This window comes from Pseudorca crassidens, chromosome 12 (genome assembly GCF_039906515.1).
Source record: "Pseudorca crassidens isolate mPseCra1 chromosome 12, mPseCra1.hap1, whole genome shotgun sequence".
Lineage (NCBI taxonomy): Eukaryota > Metazoa > Chordata > Mammalia > Artiodactyla > Delphinidae > Pseudorca > Pseudorca crassidens.
Window position 1 is genome coordinate 52251613 of NC_090307.1, and position 19121 is coordinate 52270733.

At 52.3% G+C, this 19121-nt stretch overlaps 1 protein-coding gene across 1 annotated transcript in view; it reads right to left on the reverse strand.

Moving 5' to 3' along the window:
* Nucleotides 1–8612: 8612 nt before the first annotated feature.
* The window catches only part of CABLES1 (Cdk5 and Abl enzyme substrate 1), a 105560-nt gene continuing 95051 nt past the window's right edge, over nt 8613–19121 (reverse strand). Inside the window, exons 8-10 of the mRNA XM_067699532.1 lie at nt 13514–13620; nt 12038–12245; nt 8613–10009 (exon numbers count right to left, since the gene is read on the reverse strand). Coding sequence (XP_067555633.1) covers nt 9869–10009; nt 12038–12245; nt 13514–13620 — 456 coding nt within the window. The 3' untranslated portion in view covers nt 8613–9868. The remainder of the gene's footprint in view (nt 10010–12037; nt 12246–13513; nt 13621–19121) is intronic.

The window sequence follows — 19121 nt, forward strand, 5'->3', positions numbered from 1 at the left end:
GAGACCCAAGGCGGCGGGGAAGAGGGAGGGGGGAAGGGAAAGGGCCAGCAGGGGCAAGGGCTGGCGGCTTGTTGTTCTGTGTCTCACCCCCGGGGGACTCTCAGGTTGCCTTCCATCAACTTCGCCCCCAGCAGGAGCGCACCAGACAGTAAACCCCACCTTGTCCTCAGGCATGGAGTTGATTTTCATTCTTTACTTTCATTCTGAAGCTGATTCTTCATTATCGAGACTTCTCTACTTGCCTTTCCTGCGTGGTCTTTCCCAGCCCCCTTGGTCAGGGGGGTGCATGGCTGCCTCTGTTGGGCAGGGGGTTCTGGGCTGGAGTTGAGGAACCCCACGGAGCCCCAGTTCTTTACAGTGGGAAAGGTAATCTAGAACCTGAAACCTCGTAGGTTTGCAGACGTACACAGGAAAAAGTTATATATGTCTATATGATATGTATGTGTAAACACACACTCACCACACACGTATGTACATATGTATATGTACGGGAACCACACACAGACCGTTGATGAAGGTATGCTGAGTAGCCCGGCACCCAGCACATCATAAGCCATAAGTGTTATTGTTGACCCTGATCATCATCTGGGACTCTCCCTAGCAGTTGGCTTTCCGCGGCAGGGGACTTGGGGTGTCCGAGCAAATGGAGTGTGACAACGAGGTAAAGTGACTTTACGATCTCTTAGCACGTGGAACATGCTGTCACCCAGAAGCCCTCGTGCATTCATTCGTTCCTCCAGGAAGTCACAGAACAGCGCAGATTACCTTCTCTACACGTTCAAAAGCACCAACCTCAAACGGCTCCCTGCTCTATGGAAACGAGCATTTCTCAGGCTGGTTCACTTTCCCCGTCTCTACAACTATTCCAGACGTTTTCGCTCTCTTCAAGCCCCATCCCCTCCTTGCCCTCCTCCTTCCCGTTTGGGTGGGCCCCGCCACTTAAAGGGAAAATGGAAGCTGTCAGGAGAACAGTCACCTTCCCGATCTCATCTGGACAAACCTGCTCACCTGGGCACGTCTCTCCCCTGCTTTTCCCAATTGAGGAGTCCTTCCTCTCCGACTCCCTCGCCTCTGCTCATTTTGATTCCAGCCCCTCCTGCCTCCTCAGGACCTGCCCTCTCTTGGTTATTTGAACTTATCCCTCTCAGCTGGCTTTAAATACCCTCAAGTCTTTCAACACAACAACAAGAAAACGACGCAAAACGTCGACCTTGACGTCTTTCTTTAACCTCGCTGTCGTAAGCTGGCTCGCCGAGTATGACCAACACGCCTCCCGACGAGACAAAGCCGAGGGCATTGCTGCCGCCCTGGCAGGGAGGGGAGGACAGCACCGCTTGGATTTCAAAGCCAGGAAGACAAGGTCAGCATTTTGGTTTGAAGTGAGTACTGTATCTCAGTGTGGGGAGTTAGGATCAGGTAACCATCACGACACCACAGTCCAGGATGGGTGGAGACGGCAAGGTGAGGGGTTCAAAGAATCTTCAGGCACACACACTGGAGATGCTTTTCACGGAAGAGTTGTCTTGGGGGAAGTTTGCGTGGTAAACACTATTTGCTTGGGAGCACAGTCCCCCCAGGAGTAAAGAAATGCTACTGAAGATAGTAGAAGACTCTGGGTGGGCAGTAAGGTGTGGTTTCACTTCCCTCACCTAGGCTGAGCGTGGGTAGAACGTTTTGGTTCTCAGCCTCGAGCTTCTGCCCTCGCTCCTTCCTCCCGTTCACGACTACACTTCTCAGAAAAACCCTTCTCTGCTTGCTCAGGCCATTCCCTCCCCTCCCACTCATTCCTTAGCCCTGCAACCCGACTGCAGGCTCCCTGGAAAGCAGGGCTCACTACGCCAAAGCCTGGATGCCACGGGGGCCTCGTCATCTCCCCGTCGAGCTCCTGGGGGCAGCACTTGGGGGTAATTTGGAGCAGCAAGGCACCCAGAGCCCATCTGCCACCTCTCCCAGGTGCTGGGTCGCCAAGGGGCAGCCAGCACCATTGTCTGCCCAGCCGTGGGGACACGAAAGGAGCCACGGCGACTCCCTTGGGCTGGGTGGCGGAGAGTAAATAAGTGAAATGCCATGGGAATCAGGAGACTTCCAGCTGGACCCAAAGAAACGGGCTGGGAGCAGGAAATGGAATCAGGCCACTTGGAGGATCGCTGCGGAAGGACACTTCCTTGTCATCTCTCCGAGTCTCCTGAGATCCGAACTCCTCAAGTCTAGGGTCCATCACAGGCCAGGGCAGGCGGTCTCAGCCCTTCCCAGCCTCTCACTCCAAGCTCTGCAGCCCAGGGCTGGTCTGGTCTGACTAGGGCCAAGTTGGTGGGTGGCCTGGAACTCTGGACGAAAGTGACCCAGAGGCCAAGTGCAACGTCGGCTTTGCTTTGGGGGTTCATTGAGCAGAAGGCCCTTCCTTGGAAACATCTGTGCCCCTGTCTGGATTCAGGCCTCTGGTGTCCTTGTCTTTCCCCAAGTTTAGCCCTCAGGAAAGTGACCTTGTGAGGGAAGGGGGAGAGGTCCCAGGAGAGTATTGGGGAGTCAAGGTGAAATAGGACTCCCAGGTGTTAATAGGCCTCGCCAAACTCCTTATACTGACCCCCTTCCAAGAGGTGACCACCTGCCCAGCCTCCGCCAGGTAAAGATGGTTCGAGAGCTGGGTCCCTGCACCCTGTACTACTCCTCCATAACCACCATGCTCTGGCCTCTCCACCACCCTCTTCCCTTCCTGGCTGGGGCCCAGGCAGTTAGGTCCTTGCCTCTCTGCACGGCAGCCCTGACCACCCCTGCTTGCCCTGCACAGAGGCCGTTCCATTTCCTCCGGGTCTCTAGGGAGCTCATTCACCGTCTGCACCCCTGACCATAGATAACATGGCCTACTGGTCCTCTGAGGGGTCACATCACCCAGCTGCACCACAAGGCTCCAGCAGCCATCTGCCCCATGGGACGGGGCTCATCTCATTGGGCTCGTAGTGGTCCCGGCATTCCCTCTACCCCTACCCTCTGTTCCCTGCCCTCCTACCACCCAGCTCCTCTGAAGGATCAGGTGCAGACCTACCTTTCTCCAGCTGCCTGGCAGAACGTCATCTTCTGAGCACAACAGTCAGAAAGGTGTCCTTTCCTCCAGGCTTGCGCCATGGACACAACTTGGTGGGTGAAGCTACGGCTGGATTCCAGCCTGCCACCCAGCACCTCCTCACCGCTGCACAGCTGTGCACTCCATGGAGACCCCGGGTCGCCTAGACCCTGAGTTACTGCAACTTCCCCATCTGGTCCTAGATGCCATAGCTGTGCTCCAATAGCCTCCTCTATAGAGCAGGAATTTTTATTTAAATTCTTTGCTAACTCAGTGAAGTTCAGTTATAAAACTAATTATGTCCATTTATGGAACACCTACAGGTGTCTACTGTAACATCTCACTTGATCCTCCAGAACCCCTCTGATGGGAGGTATTAAGACCCCCTTAGGAGGCCAGCACCCTTCAGTGGCTGGCTTGAGGTCACCCGGTCTGCCGGCCCCGGAGCCCCCTCCTTCCTTTCTGTGCCCGCCTCTCCCAAGGTCACTGCCTCTGGGCTCCCCATGGGCTGCTACTGAAAATCATCCTTCTCGCTCTGGGCCCCCCTGCTTCTGGCTGAATGCTCTTCCCAGAAAAATCTCTTGCCCGCAGTCTCCCCTTGAAAACCGCTTCCTCCCCTCTCTCCAATACATAAGGAGAGGGGAAAGGAATCTATTCCACTTGTGTCTTGTTTATATTTTGCAAATAAAAATGAAAATTGGTTTCATGGGAGAAGGCAGGTGCCTTAGGAAAAAATTGCACCTGGTTTAGAAACTCATAAAACAGTCTGTAGTTTTCCCCAGGGACTTCCAGATACGCCTCAAAGGGGATCTGCTTCCTTTTTCTTAAGCCAGTAAAAAAATATATAGAGTGAGTGGTTCCGGCAGAGATGCCATCAGCCTCCCCGCTGGACCCCCGAATTTTCTTGCTGGTCATCATTTACGATGAGCTCCTGTTCAGAAGCCCCTCATTAGAAAACCACCAAGAATCCGAGGTCCCCAGGGAAAGCCCAGTTGGCAGAGGGGGACTGGATACCACCAGTGCCCTGAGGAGGGCTGTTCGGGGTCAGGTTCACTGTAGCTAAAACGCCTTTTTTTTTTGCGGTACGTGGGCCTCTCACTGTTGTGGCCTCTCCCATCACAGAGCACAGGCTCCGGACGCGCAGGCTCAGCGGCCATGGCTCACGGGCCCAGCCGCTCTGCGGCATGTGGGATCTTCCTGGACCGGGACACGAACCCGTGTCCCCTGCATCGGCAGGCGGACTCTCAACCACTGGGCCACCAGGGAAGCGCCCAAAATGCCTTTTTTTAAGCGATATGTGATCTTCTTGAGCTTTCCCATCCATGTCCTCCTGCTTTCCAGAATGCTTTGGAAGTATAGGCAGCCCTCGATAGGCCATTCTTGATGGGACACCCTGTCCTCTACTCTGCCAGCTGGCTGTGTCAGGCGGGCTTGGCACCAGCAGTGCCAAGTGAAGTGAGTTCAGTGAGGAAACTATTTATGGAGGCGTGGACAGGTTAAGGGACCAGGAAGCGGTGGTGAGACCCGGGGACGAGCAGGGTCCTTTGGGTGGGGTGGGGGCTGACTGTGGAACACCTCCCTGGACCTGGTTTTCCTCCTGCTGTCACTCTCCCTCAGTGTCTCTCCTTGTCAGAACCTCTTCGGCAGCCGGAGGGCAAGGGGACCCGGGTAGTGTGGTCTGCGGGGTGGAACCCGAGTGGGACCCGAGGAGAGAACTGAGAGCTGCAGAGAACTACCCGCCCAGTGTGGTGATTGTTTTGTGATGGTTTATTCAACCCAAGCAATATTTGGTAAATTCCATGTGCTAGGCACTGTGCTGGGCGCTGAGGGATAGGGTGATGGATTTCTGTCTCTGGCTTCTCACCAATCTGTCCAGGTGCCCCAGTAAGGAGTCTCCTTGATTTCCTCCTGTCTTCTTGATCTTCACTCACTGGACCAAACAATTGCTCTAACTTGCCCACCTTGTCACCTGTGTGCCAGGCTGATTCCTGAGTGGCGGTTTCCAACCCTGTTGCCTTGGGCTCATCCATTCCAGGTCCATCCGGGGAGTCTGTCCTGCCCCTGGAGCATCCCCACTGTTGGGGCTCCTTCTGGAGAACAGTATCACGGCACCTGGAGAGGGTGCCTTCCTCTTCCAGTGGTCTCTCTCCAACCTCTTGAAGCATCTCAGGGGAGACCCATGGAGTCCTTGCCGTCACCCACAGAACACAGGGTAAGACACATTTTATAAAATGCTACGTGGACCTCAATGAAGGTCAATCTGGAATCAAACTGGAGATCTGTTCATCATGATGTCCCAAGGTCATGACTGTACAGCTCTCCAGCTCTGGTAGAGGGGGCTCATGCTCCAGCACCCACCACGGCTCTGACCCTCCACTGTCGCAACTCTCCACCTGGGCATGGACCCGAGAAGCTGAGATACAGGCCTCATCCAGGCAGTGACCTTAGTCAACACCGGATGAAGCGATCACTATAAGCCAGCTCTGCGCTGGGACCTCCTATCGGTTAACTGTACCTTTATCCAATTTAAATCTTTCTGGCCTTGTGCATCCACAAAAATGTTAGATGAGGCAGTTAGGTAAACAACTGTCAAAACTACCTTTCAGTGAGAGACTGGCACTGTTCTTTTTGGTGTTAAAAACCATCTACAGGACTTCCCTGGTGTCACAGTGGTTAAGAATCCGCCTGCCAATGCAGGGGACACAGGTTCGAGCCCTGCTCCGGGAAGATCCCACGTGCCGCGGAGCAGCTAAGCCCGTGCGCCACAACTACTGAGCCTGCGAGCCACGACTACTGAAGCCCGCATGCCTAGGGCCCTTGCGCCGCGACAAGAGAAGCCGCCACAGTGAGAAGCCCGTGCACCGCAATGAAGAGTAGCCGCCCACTCACTGCAACTAGAGAAAGCCCGCGCGCAGCAATGAAGACCCAACGCAGCCAAAAATAAATAAATAAATAAAATTAAAAAAAAAAGACATTACAGAGATTTGTAAAAAAAGTAAAACAATGCCACTCTTCCCACTAGATTAAAAAGAAAATCTACAGTTCCTGTTTTAGACAACTTTATACATGAGTAGTATCTTTTTTCAGACAGAAAATTTATTTCCTATGCATATTGGAGGAATAATACCTCTCAGATTTTAATGCATACAAATGTCCACAGAATCTTGTTGAGATGCAGATTCTGCATTTGTAACTAGACCCCAGGGGATGCCAACTCTGCTGGTCCTCAGACCACACTTTGAGTAGCAAGATGGTAGCGGGAGACGGTACACGGGTAAGTACCATCCTTGCCAGGTGTGTCTTCAGGGTTCAGCCAGCTCAGTGTTTGAAGACTTTCTGGAATATCTCTTTAGAAGTCTGCATGGCCCTTTGTGCAATGGGGGCTGTCAGAGCGAGCACTCCCTGCCTTGACAGTGAGAGGACCATGCCCTTGAATTATTATTTTCTTCTTTTATAGCTTTTTGCCTTGTTCTGCCTTGCACTTGCACTCCTGGAAGACGTTTTCAAGTTGGTGCTGACAATATGTGACTCCAAATATCTAGCCTTGATGTTTCCTCCCTCGTCCGGTCCTCAACACTCTACCTGGCCCTGCTGGGACCTGGCCAGCAATGTGCTTAACCAAACCGTCCTGACAGCTCCTAGGAGATGAACTCAGGCTGTCCCTGGGGCAGGGGAGCCCTGGGACGCTCCGCCCCACACAGAGAAAACAATGAACAGGTAACAAAACTACCTGGCTCACATTGCTTTGTTCCAGCCTACCCCTCCTCGGCACAGGCAGATTGCAACGGAGGCAAGAAGGCCGGCCGTTCTGCACGGAACCGGAAACGTCTAAGAAAGAGTTCAGTGGTAGGGCGATGAACAGACCTGTGTGCTGCTGCGGGAACGGAGGGGCCCGTGGCACGCAGTGGTCTGTGCGGAGTACGGGGAGGCCCAGAATGGGTGTGCTGGGTGGGCCGCCAAAAGAATAGAGGAAGTTTGGGTCAGGAGAAAAAAACCAAGGAAAACAAACAGCTTTGCCTTTGGTGTGGATTTCCTGCTTTAATGCAGGTTTGATTGGGGGGAAAGAAGGGAAAGGAGTGACCTCTACTGTCACTGGCCTGAGGCCTCCAGGCCTTTGGGGGATGGGGACTGATCCTGCCCGGGCAGGGCGCACAGCGGGCCCACTGCTTGGGGACAGGGCAGCTGCCACCAGGCCGGCTGCTCCTTGCTTTCCATCTCTAACCTGACCTCACAGTCAGGGCACCAGAGGAGAGACACCCCCGGTCCGCCAGGCCAGTCTGGGGAAACCAAGTCAGGTGGGGCGGCTCCTGCCATCCCGAGGAGCGTGGGCTTCCCCAGACCCTTGGCCTTGAGAACTGCAGAGCCTTCAGGCAGCCCAAGAGGGAGCAGGGCTTGCAAGGGGTCCAAGCCTGCCGCTGTGGTGGACGGTGGAAGGGCAGAGCCTCGGGGTCTTCTAGAACAGTCTGCTGAGCGGCCGCCTTCTCTCCACACAGGCACAGGCTGCCTCCACGACTCCTTGCCAAAGCCCGAGTCTGGGAAGTGACTGGCAGTCACCACATTCCAGGAGGCGCCGGCAGTGACCTTGGAGCCCTGGCCGCCGCCTCATTCCCCTTTTCCTTCGGAAAGCTCATGTGATGGACAAGGTAAAGGAGAGCTCTGGACAGAATCTTTCATTCTCAGCCTCCTTCCCAACTGAATTAAAACCCATAAACTCCCCACTTAACAAACCCACAGGTCAAAACAGATGTTTAAATTGTCTTAACAAAATGGACCCACAACTTCTTAAGTCCACCTCATAAATGCCCCAAACCAAACTGCCCCAAACCCAAGAACCTGAGCCTGGTTTTAAGACACAGGCAGGATGCAGGGTGTTGCCCTCTGCACATCTGGGCCGGTGGCCCGTGTCACCTATAGGATGTCCCCTGAGCTTGGCGGGAGACTCAAGGCAGATGGGTGGCGGGGAGCTACAATTTCTAGATGCCAGTGGCCTCGCATCTCTGAGAGGCTTTCCACCCACCAGGCCCTCACCGGGGAGCTGAGTGGGCTGGGAACCAGAGGGCTCATCAGGGAGAAGCAGGTGACAGACACCAGCAGAGGAAGGTCAAGGGCGGGTTATATTCAGGTGATGGAGACATTCTGAACACTTCCTGTTTCTTTCCCAATTTGCCTCATAAACAGTAGGTGTCCCAGAAATAGTAGTTAATCTATCAAGCCCAAGAGATCGCGTTCATCATACCCCCTCAACAAAATCATCTCACGACTGAATCCAGCTAAGGAAATTTGTTAGCAAAATATTTATGACTAAACTCTGTTACTCTGGGTCCTGTTTGCTCTCCCCCTGGCCACTCCTTGAATTCCTCCAACCTGTGACTGTCAGATTCTTTCAAGCTCTGCTGACTAAAGCCCGGTACCCCGTCGCCACTTCTCTGGGGTGATTGCAAAGCTCCGAATCTGTGTGTCAAACCGAGGCGGGGATGGTGGCAGAGGAACTGTAATGCAGGGCGAGGGTGATTGGTGAGACGTCACACGTCTACACATACACATACGTGGATATAGAAACAATAAAATCTTTTAATTCTCTCTTTACAGGGCCACAGGCTTCCTTCCGTCTGGTGAACCACAATGGGCGCCTCTCTCCGGCAGCTACGAGGGCACAGAGCGATGAGGTGTCTCCATGCAGGTCGTCCCCGTGAATCGGTACAAGTAGCAACGAAAACTCTGCACTGACAGCCCTGGGGACACGGTGATGCTAAGAGCTGTTGCCTCTTCGATTGACTCGGCCTCAGTCAAGATACGGTTTGTCCCAACTGTCAAAAACCTCAAAACACCCATCATGCGTCTTACCCCTAATCTGGATTTTATAAAACACTTTATATAGACAGGTAGATACATAGGTAGCACAATAAATGTGCCTGTGATGCACTCTAACATAGAGCACAGGAATACACACACGGATCCCGACCCCGCCATCTCCACAGCAGGGAAAGTGTGAAGGTTCGTGTACACGCAGGACGCGATGGCGGAAAGGTATAGAACGTCACATGCCACACCCTTCCACGCAGCCCATCCGAGTGAGAGCTTGTCTTTGTCCCATGGGTGGTAGGAGCAGTAACAGAAACAATGTCATTTTCTAAGGGCAGAAGCTGTCCACCTGGTACGGACAGAGTGACTGTTATCCAGAGATTAGGTAGAAATAATTGCCTAGGGTCAGCCTGGCTCCTGACCCCAGGCTGAGGTCTGTTCTGCAGAGGGTGGGGCTGGCTCTGCGGGTGGAGGCCTGATGTGACATCTCTCAAACACACTCACACTCAGCCACACGCTCCAGAGGAAAGTGCACTTCCAACAGCGGATACAAAAATAGATTGGCACGCTCTTTTGACACACTGAGGGTATCTTTTAGAAGCTCTCTCCCAACTTCTGCAAATTCTCGTCCCCAATCTGCTCTAGAACTTTGCACTCCGAGTTGGAACAGGGCTGGAGAGAAGGCCCTGGACCACGCCTGCCAGGTCTGCGTGTGGTCGCGAGGAAGTCTGGGTGAGGCCAGCTAGGAAATCTGGTGAGTGGGGAGCTGGGAGAGCCATCTTCTGCTCGGGTCTCCCCTTCCTGGCTGAGCAGTAAATGGTTCACAGCCCATCTCGGCTGGCCAGATGGAAGACTCCCTGAAAAGTTCCTGGTACTGCTTCTACACAAAAACATGTCGAGTGGAGAAAAGTTTGCTGTGTTGAGTTCTATTTTTGTATTTCCAGTAGCACGCGCTGCCCCAGTGAGCTCAGGGGAAGTGGTCCCGGCCCTCCTAGGAGGCCTGTGCTAGGAGCTCTGGACCAGGCGTCTGTAGTGGGGCATGACTTCGTGCTCCGGCAGATGAAGGGCAAATTCCAAGGCCACCAACACCGGGAACTCAAAGGCAATCAGTTCTCGTCTATTCAGCCGGAACTTCTCTTCCAGCTTCTGCAACAGAAATAAAGGAAACCAAAAGCCTTTTAGCTTTGAAATAAAAATCCTAGGTTTTCTCCACGTGTAACCTCTGTATCCATCAGCCAGAGAGTGTTTACAGAGAAACCCGTTATGGGCAAGACTGTGGAGGAAGAAACGGAGGCATCAGCTGTGTTTCCTGCTCTCAGTCCTGAAGGAAAAGGACTCCTACCTCCCTGAGGACCCACAGTCTGCCGGGAGCCTGAGATACATCCCGTGACTTCATGAATCTCTTGATAATCTTACACGATCAGTGTTACATTTATCTCCATTTTACAGATGGGTAAATGGGGTCAAGAGGTTAAGAATTTGTCTAAGGTGACATGGGCAGCAAATTGAAATGCTGAGAGTCAGACTCAGCTGAGACCCAAACTGTACCTGTTACAACTAGGTTATTCAGGCTTAGAGGTAAGACTATAACCATAGCAAATCACCTATAACAACAATATCCACGTGGAAGGTTTAGGATTGGGGGAGCTGGTCATGTGTAGTTTGGTCCTTGCATTTTATGCTCGAGGACCAAGTCCTGGCGAGGCTGCCTCACTTTCAGAGCATTACACGGCCTGTGTGGATCTGACTGGGCTGAGCCCACGCCCAGGGGCTCCCCTCCTGCACTGCCTCTTGGTCCAGCTGCTGCCGGAGTAAGAATGGAGAACAATCAGGGTGAGCGTGGGTAGGAAGGGCCTCATCTTTGCTAGAGTACATTCTGCTTTGGCTTAAACTTAGCTTTTGGCTTAATTAAAAACACAAAAAATCTCAACAGCAGAGTAGTCGGCGACTACTTTCAGATTACAACTGGGCTGGGATCTCGCGTTCAGTTAATTGCTACTGCAAACGGCCTGTCCGATCGTTACTCTTATATCCTGCATTGGTACTATCAGCATTGCTGGATGATATCTTTCTCAACTATGAAATGTGTGTAACAGCACACTTGTAAAGATTCATTAGTTCAGCTATTATCTACGTAAACCTATTGATTCTCAGCTCAGATTTGGTATCCAAATCGTGGTCCTAAAAGTGTTTACTACACAAATTAGACGATTCTGTACCATTTCTTCCATGGATGGATGAATGGATAAACGAAATGTGGTGTATACATGCAGTGGAACATTATTCAGCCTTAAAAAGGTAGGAAATTCTGAGGAATCTCCTGATCTGTTGGCTTTATTGTATCTCAAGTTTTCTATGAATACACTGATTTTTTTTTTTTTTGTCTGCGCCGCGCAGCTTGTGGGACCTTAGTTCTCTGACCAGGGATTGAGCCCAGGCCCTTGGCAGTGAAAGTGCGGAGTCCTAACCACTGGACTGCCAGGGAATTCCCAGAATACACTGAATTTTAAAAACAGGCATTCTTGTATCTGTCCAAGAAGATCAGTGTTTCCTTGCCTTAAGGGGCTCTACTTTAATTTTTATTTTTTAAAATTATTTATTTATTTGGCTACACTGGGTCTTTAGTTGCGGCATGTGTGATCTGGTTCCCTGACCAGGGATTGAACTTGGGCCCCCTGCATTGGGAGCACAGAGTCTGAACCACTGGACAACCAGGGAACCCCAAGGGGCTCTATTTTAAAAGGAAGGAGATACCACTCAGCCAGGCCCACGTCCTTCCCCAAAGCAGCCGAGGCCACAGGAAGCCAAGGTGTGTCTGACGGATGTTCTGCAGGTCACACCACCCGAAAGACCCCTGGCTATTACAGTGGCTTCTGGGGCTTGGAGAATAAGCTCACCCTCATGGTGCCTGAAAGCGTATTTTATGGCCAGACCCAATACTGGGGATCTTCAGTCTCATCAGAGTGGCCTATCCCTCCGTTCTAAGACAGCCCGAGACGTGGGGTCTGACATCTGCCGTGGAAGGGCCAACCTCACAGCCCTGGTCCCTTAGCTGGTACTAAGGCTCGGAAGTCTCCCGGGCTGGGTCACCAACCAGGCTCTTCTGAGACCAACGCTGGCCTGGAGCGCATGCCCCGCCCCCCCAACCAGCCAATCAGAATTCAGCCCACTTACGTCAATTAAATGCTTGACTTCATGTTTTTTGAGGTCGCTTCCAATTTTGGCTGCTAAGAGCACGCACGCCCCGGCACAAAGCTTCCGGTTGTGTTTGTTTAGCTTTCCCTTGAGGGCGAGCTTCTCAAAGTAGACAAATGCCATGGCCACCGTGGGCTCCTCAAGGCCACAGTCCTCCTGGGCAAGCTTCCGCATCTCTCGCTTCAGGCTAGAAAAAGACGGGAGGGAGGGAAGAGTCTTATCAGAACTTGGAGTTTCGAGTGACCCTAAAGAAAAAGACTGCCCTGTCTTGAAAGCATTTTCTGTTTCATTTCCAGAAGGGCGACGTGGAATGGGATTAAATCCCTATGAGTGAGAAAGTTACGTTATATGTGGCCAACAGACTTAAGTCGCTGGGACTTCAAGCCCTTCTCTGTTGGTCAAGCTGTTACAGACCACGTCCAGATGGGACCATGTTGAGCCCAAGTGGCTAGGTGAGGGTCCGGAAACTAGGAGTAGAGCTGCCCACAGTGACAGAGGGAAGCTAAGGTCATTCCAGAGAGACAGTTACTCGGATAAATTAGGTACTTGGCATCAGCTCTGCCGAAGATCGCTTATGGCCACTAACTATGGCCGAAGAGGGGTTAGACTAAGAGTGCAGCGACCAGCCTACTTAGGAAAGCTGCCCAACCAACAGACAAAATACGAACACTTAATTTTTCTCACCTCTTTGGCTAGGAACGTGCGAGAATCAAATCAGGATTGGGCATAATCCTAAATTACATTTATGTATGAATTACATTCGTACATAAATGTATGAATGCTGGCACGTGTTCCAACACTACGTGTATAGCCTAGCCTCTATTACTACACACACACACACGCCCTGAAATCTTGCTGTCCTGGCACTCAGACACAACACAAGTCAGCTTCTCTCCAGCCCAGCAGGGCCAGTCCTCTCGATTACTGGGCCGGAAGATGTGGGTCACCACAAGGTCGATCCAATCAGCTGCAGGGGAAATTTGGGCCTGATTTTGCTTTGGCCGTTTTGCTGACTGCTTACATATAGGGCTTGGCTGTCACCTCTGGGCAGACGGTTGTGGGTAAAGAGTTATCTCAAACCCTCTGATACCAATTCTGTTCTGTTTTGCCTGCATTTGAGAACGCAGGGAACTGAATGTTTCCTATTCTCAGTTTTCCATAACATAAATCTTACTGAACTGTAAGCCACAGATAGTATGAAATGATTCTTTCATAAGGAACCGCACTCCAGATCCTTGTCAGCTTGTGTCAAGGGCTCTGCCTCTGTCCTGCCTGCCTTGGCTCACTCACATGTGGGCACCGGTCAGCCAGCACCGGACGAGCCTCTTTTAGCTGAATGTGACCATGTTTCACTTCCCCAGAACAACAGAAGACCCCCCGTACAAAGCACGAGCTCAGTGCGTGCTGGGAGAGGGGCCTGGGGGAAAGTTCAGGTGGGTGTTCATCCCCACATACCTCCTTATTTTGCTGAGTGTTAACTTAATGTGAGGAAACTTCTCCTTGAAGGTCTCATTCATGTCCTTCTTGAGATCCAAGGGCTTCACGTAGTCGATCACCGTGGTCTGAAACAGATGGAGCGACACAGCTCACTCCTTAAAATACTGGTCATGGGAGTAATCACGTGCAAGTTAGAGCCAACTTCTAACACCCTGCACCACCAGCAACAGGGAACTCAGATGAGGGCCACCTCAAGGGCTCTGCTGGAGGCAGGAGCCTGACGGGCAGGGCCTCTGCAGGTGGATGGAAGCCAAACCCCGTCCATCAGCAGGGCAACACTTAGAAATCGTCAGGAGTCTGTGCCTCTTAGTGCCCGTGTTTCAGCCTGTTGTTCACAGAGTGTGATATCTGGACCCTCGCAGATCTGGGTACAATCCTCACGACCATCGTAAGTCATCTGGCTGTGAGAGGTGTATTTATTTAATGACCCCAAACTTCAGATCCCACATCTGTAAAATGCAAACAGCAACGGCGCCTACCTCATACGGCTATTTGGAGAACTACGTCAGAAGTGCTCTGTGCGGTGCTTGGTATACAGCAAGTGCTCAATAAATGTTGGCTACTGGTTTTTTATTTTTTTAATTGTGGGAAAATACCCATGACATAAAATTGACCATTTTTACCTTTTTAAAAAAATAGTTAATTAATTAATTTATTTTTGGCTGTGTTGGGTCTTCGTTGCTGCGCGCAGGCTTTCTCTAGTTGTGGCGAACCGGGACTACTCTTCGTTGCGTTGCGTGGGCTTCTCATCGGTGGCTTCTCTTGTTGCAGAGCGCAGGCTGTAAGCATGTGGGCTCAGTAGTTGTGGCTCGCGGGCTCTAGAGCACAGGCTCAGGAGTTGTGGCGCACGGGCTTAGTTGCTCCACGGCATGTGGGATCTTCCTGGACCAGGGCTCTACCCCGTGTCCCCTGCATTGGCAGGCAGATTCTTAACCACTGCGCCACCAGGGAAGTCCATTTTTACTGTTTTTAAGTGTGTAGTTCAGTGGCATTAAGTACATTCACCATATCGTACAACAATTACCACCATCCACCTCTAGAACTGTTGTCATCTTGCAAATCTGAAACTCTGTCCCGATTAAACGCTAACTCCCCATTCTCTCCCCCCAGCTCCTCCTGAAAACCACCATTCTATTTTCTGTCTCTCTGAATTTGACTACTCCTCATAGAAGTGGAATCACACAGTATTTGTCCTTCTGTGTCTGGCTTATTTCACCATGCATAATGTCCTCAAGGTTTATCCATGTTGTAGCATGTTTTAGAATTCCCTCCCTTTCTAAGGCTGGGTAATATTCCACTGTAGGTATGTAATGTTGGCTATTATTAACAGTCCCATGAATCCTGAGTTCCTCCTCCTCCCCTTGCCCTTCCCAATTCCATTCATCCTGAAAGACCGGCTCCTTCGAGCTCTCTCTGCGTACCCTGATCTCCCTTCCTTCTCTGTGCCTTACACTATTAACTCTGAATTAAACTCAGTCTAGTGGGGAGGGATAAATTGGGAGACTGGGATTGACATATACACACTACTATATATATAAAAGATAACTAATAAGGACCTGCTGTATAGCACAGGGAACTCTACTCAATACTCTGTAATGGCCTATACGGGAAAATTTAAAAAAGAGTGGATATAGGTATACACATAACTGATTCTCTTTGCTGTACACCTGACACTAATACAACGTTGTAAATCAACTATACTCCAAATTAAAAAAAAACAAAACAACTCAGTCTGGCTGGATCTCACCAGAGTACTCTTACCCCACCTCCTCAGGAACATACTTTCCAAGGGCTGCAACAACGTGGGATGCCCCTCCTGGCTGGTTATGGGCAGTAACCTTTGTCAGGCAAAGCCAGAGAAAGAAGAAACCACACACTGTGATGAGAAGGCCGGTTCCCGTGGACAGCTACCGCCAGCCTCTTCTCAGGCGAGTGCCTGGCCTTTTCCAGAAGACACGTCCAAGGGCTCCTCAGCAGCTCTAACAAAAGTTGGTGGCTTTCTGTGAACACCCCCATTCAGAAGACGTTTGCTTGGACACGGTTTCAGAACAGGCACATGGAATGTCTCTGGTGTCACTTTTATAACCAAGAGCAGGCAAAGAGCCTGCACGTCCAAATTCACACTGATCTCGGCGGGACCTTCTTTGCTTCTCTGGCTAAGAAAGGCAAACCACAGTCCTTTTAACGCACACGATTCCACCAAGCTTGTGCAGAGCTTTTCCACTTCTGGGTGGAGGTGGACTCGGTGGGTGCAATGCCGTGACTTCCACCTCGGAGCTGTGGTCTTTCCAGCCCAATCAGGAAGGCTGTCCCTCAGCTGACCCAGGACACACCCATCTGGTAGTTGCCATGTGTCCTGGAGACGTGCTCTCTGCACCGTGATCTTGCCCAGGTGATTTTTATGAGAATCAGATCGTCCTTGCCTAGGCTGCAATGCCACTTCTGTAGGATCATCTTCCCTAAACCCCAGTGATTCACCTTCACTATACACTATGGCTTGGATAGCCAACCCCCTTCTGGGATGCCTTGCTGTACTCCCCGACTTCTTTGCAGCTAGGATTCCAAATACAATTCCAGTTCTTCCTATCCCATGCGCTGGTGTCAGAAAGCAGAGCTGAAGCAGAGGCTGGGCTTCTGTTGTTTCTGCCACCAAGAAGAGTCGCCACAGGAGCCCTAGAGTCCCAGTTTCCATTTTGCGGGTGTAGACCACAGTAGGGCAGCATGGGTCTGGATCCAGCAGCAGTGGCAGCTTCCTGACCATGGAGGTGGCAATACTGTCACATCCAGAGCTGACAGCCAGTGCAGATGCCCCTAGTGACCTGGTTCTGCAGTGTGGTTTTGGGATCATTCCGGAAACCCCAACCTAGGCTGTTTCGCCAGCCTCCCCAGTGACTCTATACGCTGTTTGGTGCCCTGGAAGAAAATGCCTTTCTTCTTAAACTAGCTCGAGTGGATGCTGTGCTTCGTAACTGAACCATAACTTACGCACACGCTGTTTTCACTGATGGCATTTACTGCAACTGTAACAGGACCTTACTGGGGGGATGTGGGATAGGGCAGAGCTCTGCTTCCCCTAAAGGCACCGATGTCATCAGTTCACCGCACTGGGGTCCTCCCACGCCACTTCCTGACCAGTCCTAGCTTTAGAAGGGCCCCGTGAGCACCAACAACCCAGCTCAGCTTGCAGCCCTGGAGGTGGGGCAAGGAGGGCTCCGGCCACCCCCAAGCCCAGACCTTGCAGGAGAGACTCTTATTTTTATGAGTAGCCTCATCCTAGCTCTTGGGATACGGAGCTGGGACCTACTTTTCCTGGCAGCAGGAGGAGTGGAGAGCTATATTTGTTTCCATGCTGGACCCTGGAGAGGGGTGGAGAAGGAGGGCCAGTGAGCTGATGCTATGAGACCCTTGGCTCAGCACCTGGCCCCCAGCGAGGGCTGCACGTGGCCAAGCCCTCAAGTTCACGTTCTAAGTGGCAGAATTCCTCTGAACCCCAGCTCTGCCACCTGGAGGTACAGAGGTGGCACCCTGTGATGCCTTCTGTGAGGGGTTTCCAGCCACAGGGCCATGTCCTGGTGACTGCTCCCCGCACCGGGCAGAAGACTGGCTGGCAGTCTGATCCTCCATTTACTGATCTATTTGGCCATCACCTGGCTACTGTCTTTCCTCAACTAGATATAGTACATTTTGGGGGTGAGACAGTCTCTGCAAACTTCCATCTTTCTGTCAAGGCCCCCCATTTCCTGACCTCCAAGTGGCCAGCAGCCCTGTCCTCCAGGGCGGTGTGGCAGAGGGAGGGTGGCTCCACTGGGGAAGGTACAGGACGGACACAAGCCAGCTGGGCCCGCATTCCTAGGGGTTTGCAGCGTCAGGAAATCCAAGGGCATCCGGGGAAAGAGGCTGTGCATGCTGACTGCTGAAGGCTTGCTATGCCTGGACCTGAGGCAGGTGCCCAATAACAGTCATTCTAGTTCACTTGCTTACATATATTTTGGGGGGTGAGGTAGGTTGGCTTCTGGGGCAAAGGAATGCTGCAAAGATTCAAGACGGCAGGAGGATGGTGGCAAATCTCGGATGTCAGTCTGAGTGCCTCAGAACACAAAAGTGGTTGTATCAGTGTCCAGTGGCTGCTGTAACAAAGTACCATAGACTTCACGTCTTAAACAACAGAAATTTATTGTCTCACAGTTCTGCATGCTGGAAATCCAAGATCAAGGCCTCAGCAGGGCCACGGTCTCTCTGAAACTCTCCCTTGCTTCCTCCCAGCGTCTGGTAGTCCCAGGTGGTCCCTGGCTTGCACATGCATCATTCCAATCCCTGCCTCCACACAGTGCTCTCTCCGTGTCTGTGTTCACATGGCCTTCTTCTCTCTGTGTCTCTGTCTTCTTAGAAGGACACCAGTCCTATCGGGCTAGGGCCCACGTTGCTCCAGTACGACCTCATCTTAACTAATTTACCTCTGCGAACACCCCACTGCCAAATAAGGTCACATCCTCAGACACTGGGGTTAGGACTTGAGCCAATCTTCTTGGGGGACACAACTCCACCCACAGCAGTGGTGTCGCTTGTGATGGAGCTGCTGTGCAGCCTCGCTGTACTCTGATCTCAGCCCTCCATCCCAGGCCGGATGCAGCGTCGCCCCTGCCTGTGAGGCCCCGCTCTGCCCCAGGCAGCTGGTTCTGGCCTTGACCTTGGTCTGAGGGAGCACATCTCTTCTGCCCCCACCTCCTCCACCTCCAGATGGCTCTGGCTCACTCTTGCTCTCATCTCTGCTTCTCTGAGCTGCAGCTCAGTGGGGAGGATCCAGACTCTGGAGCCAGATGCCTGGGTTTAGACCCCAGCTCGACCACTCAGCGTCTGGGCACTAGTGCAGGCGGCCTAAACTCTCTGTGCCTCCATTTCTTCATCCGGCTTCTCCGTCACGTGCTTTATGATGGTGGCTGCAGGGCACCAGACGTACGGGCTGCTCGTGCTCAGCTGCTCGGGGCACGCGATCAGGGTGGCTGAATGGGTGGACCCCCCAAGGCGACAATCTGCTCCCAGGCCCTTGCTCAGACGGGGCCCTGCACGCACGCTGCACCTGGAGCCTTCAGATCGGCCAGGCGCCAAGTATGGGAAGAATAGCCCTGAGCCCAGGACGGCCCTTCAGGTAGAGTCCAGAGGGATGACAGTCCTCACTGCCGTCAGCTCTGGTTCCCTCTAGGAAACACTTTCTGGAACATAGCTGCCACGACTCCTCTGCATGGTCCTATCTGTCTCGAGGGAGCCTTACGACATCCTTTAGAGGCTGGACCTCCCTCCCTCCCCAACCCCGAGAGACCGTTGTCCTCTTTCCAGTGACGGAGGGTGAGCCGAGGTGGCAGTACTGGGAGGCTGAGCTGCAGGCGCGGGTCACAGTGGGCCCCCAGCCACCCCTTCGTTCTGGCTCGAGAGAGAATGAGTGAAACGGGAGGCCCATGCTTTGTTCCAGGTCCCCTATCAATCTAACTGCACGGTTTACAAAGGCTCACAACGGCCGGGTTTTGCCAGTGCGCGTGCGTCCCTACGAATCAAAGTGCCAATAAATGGG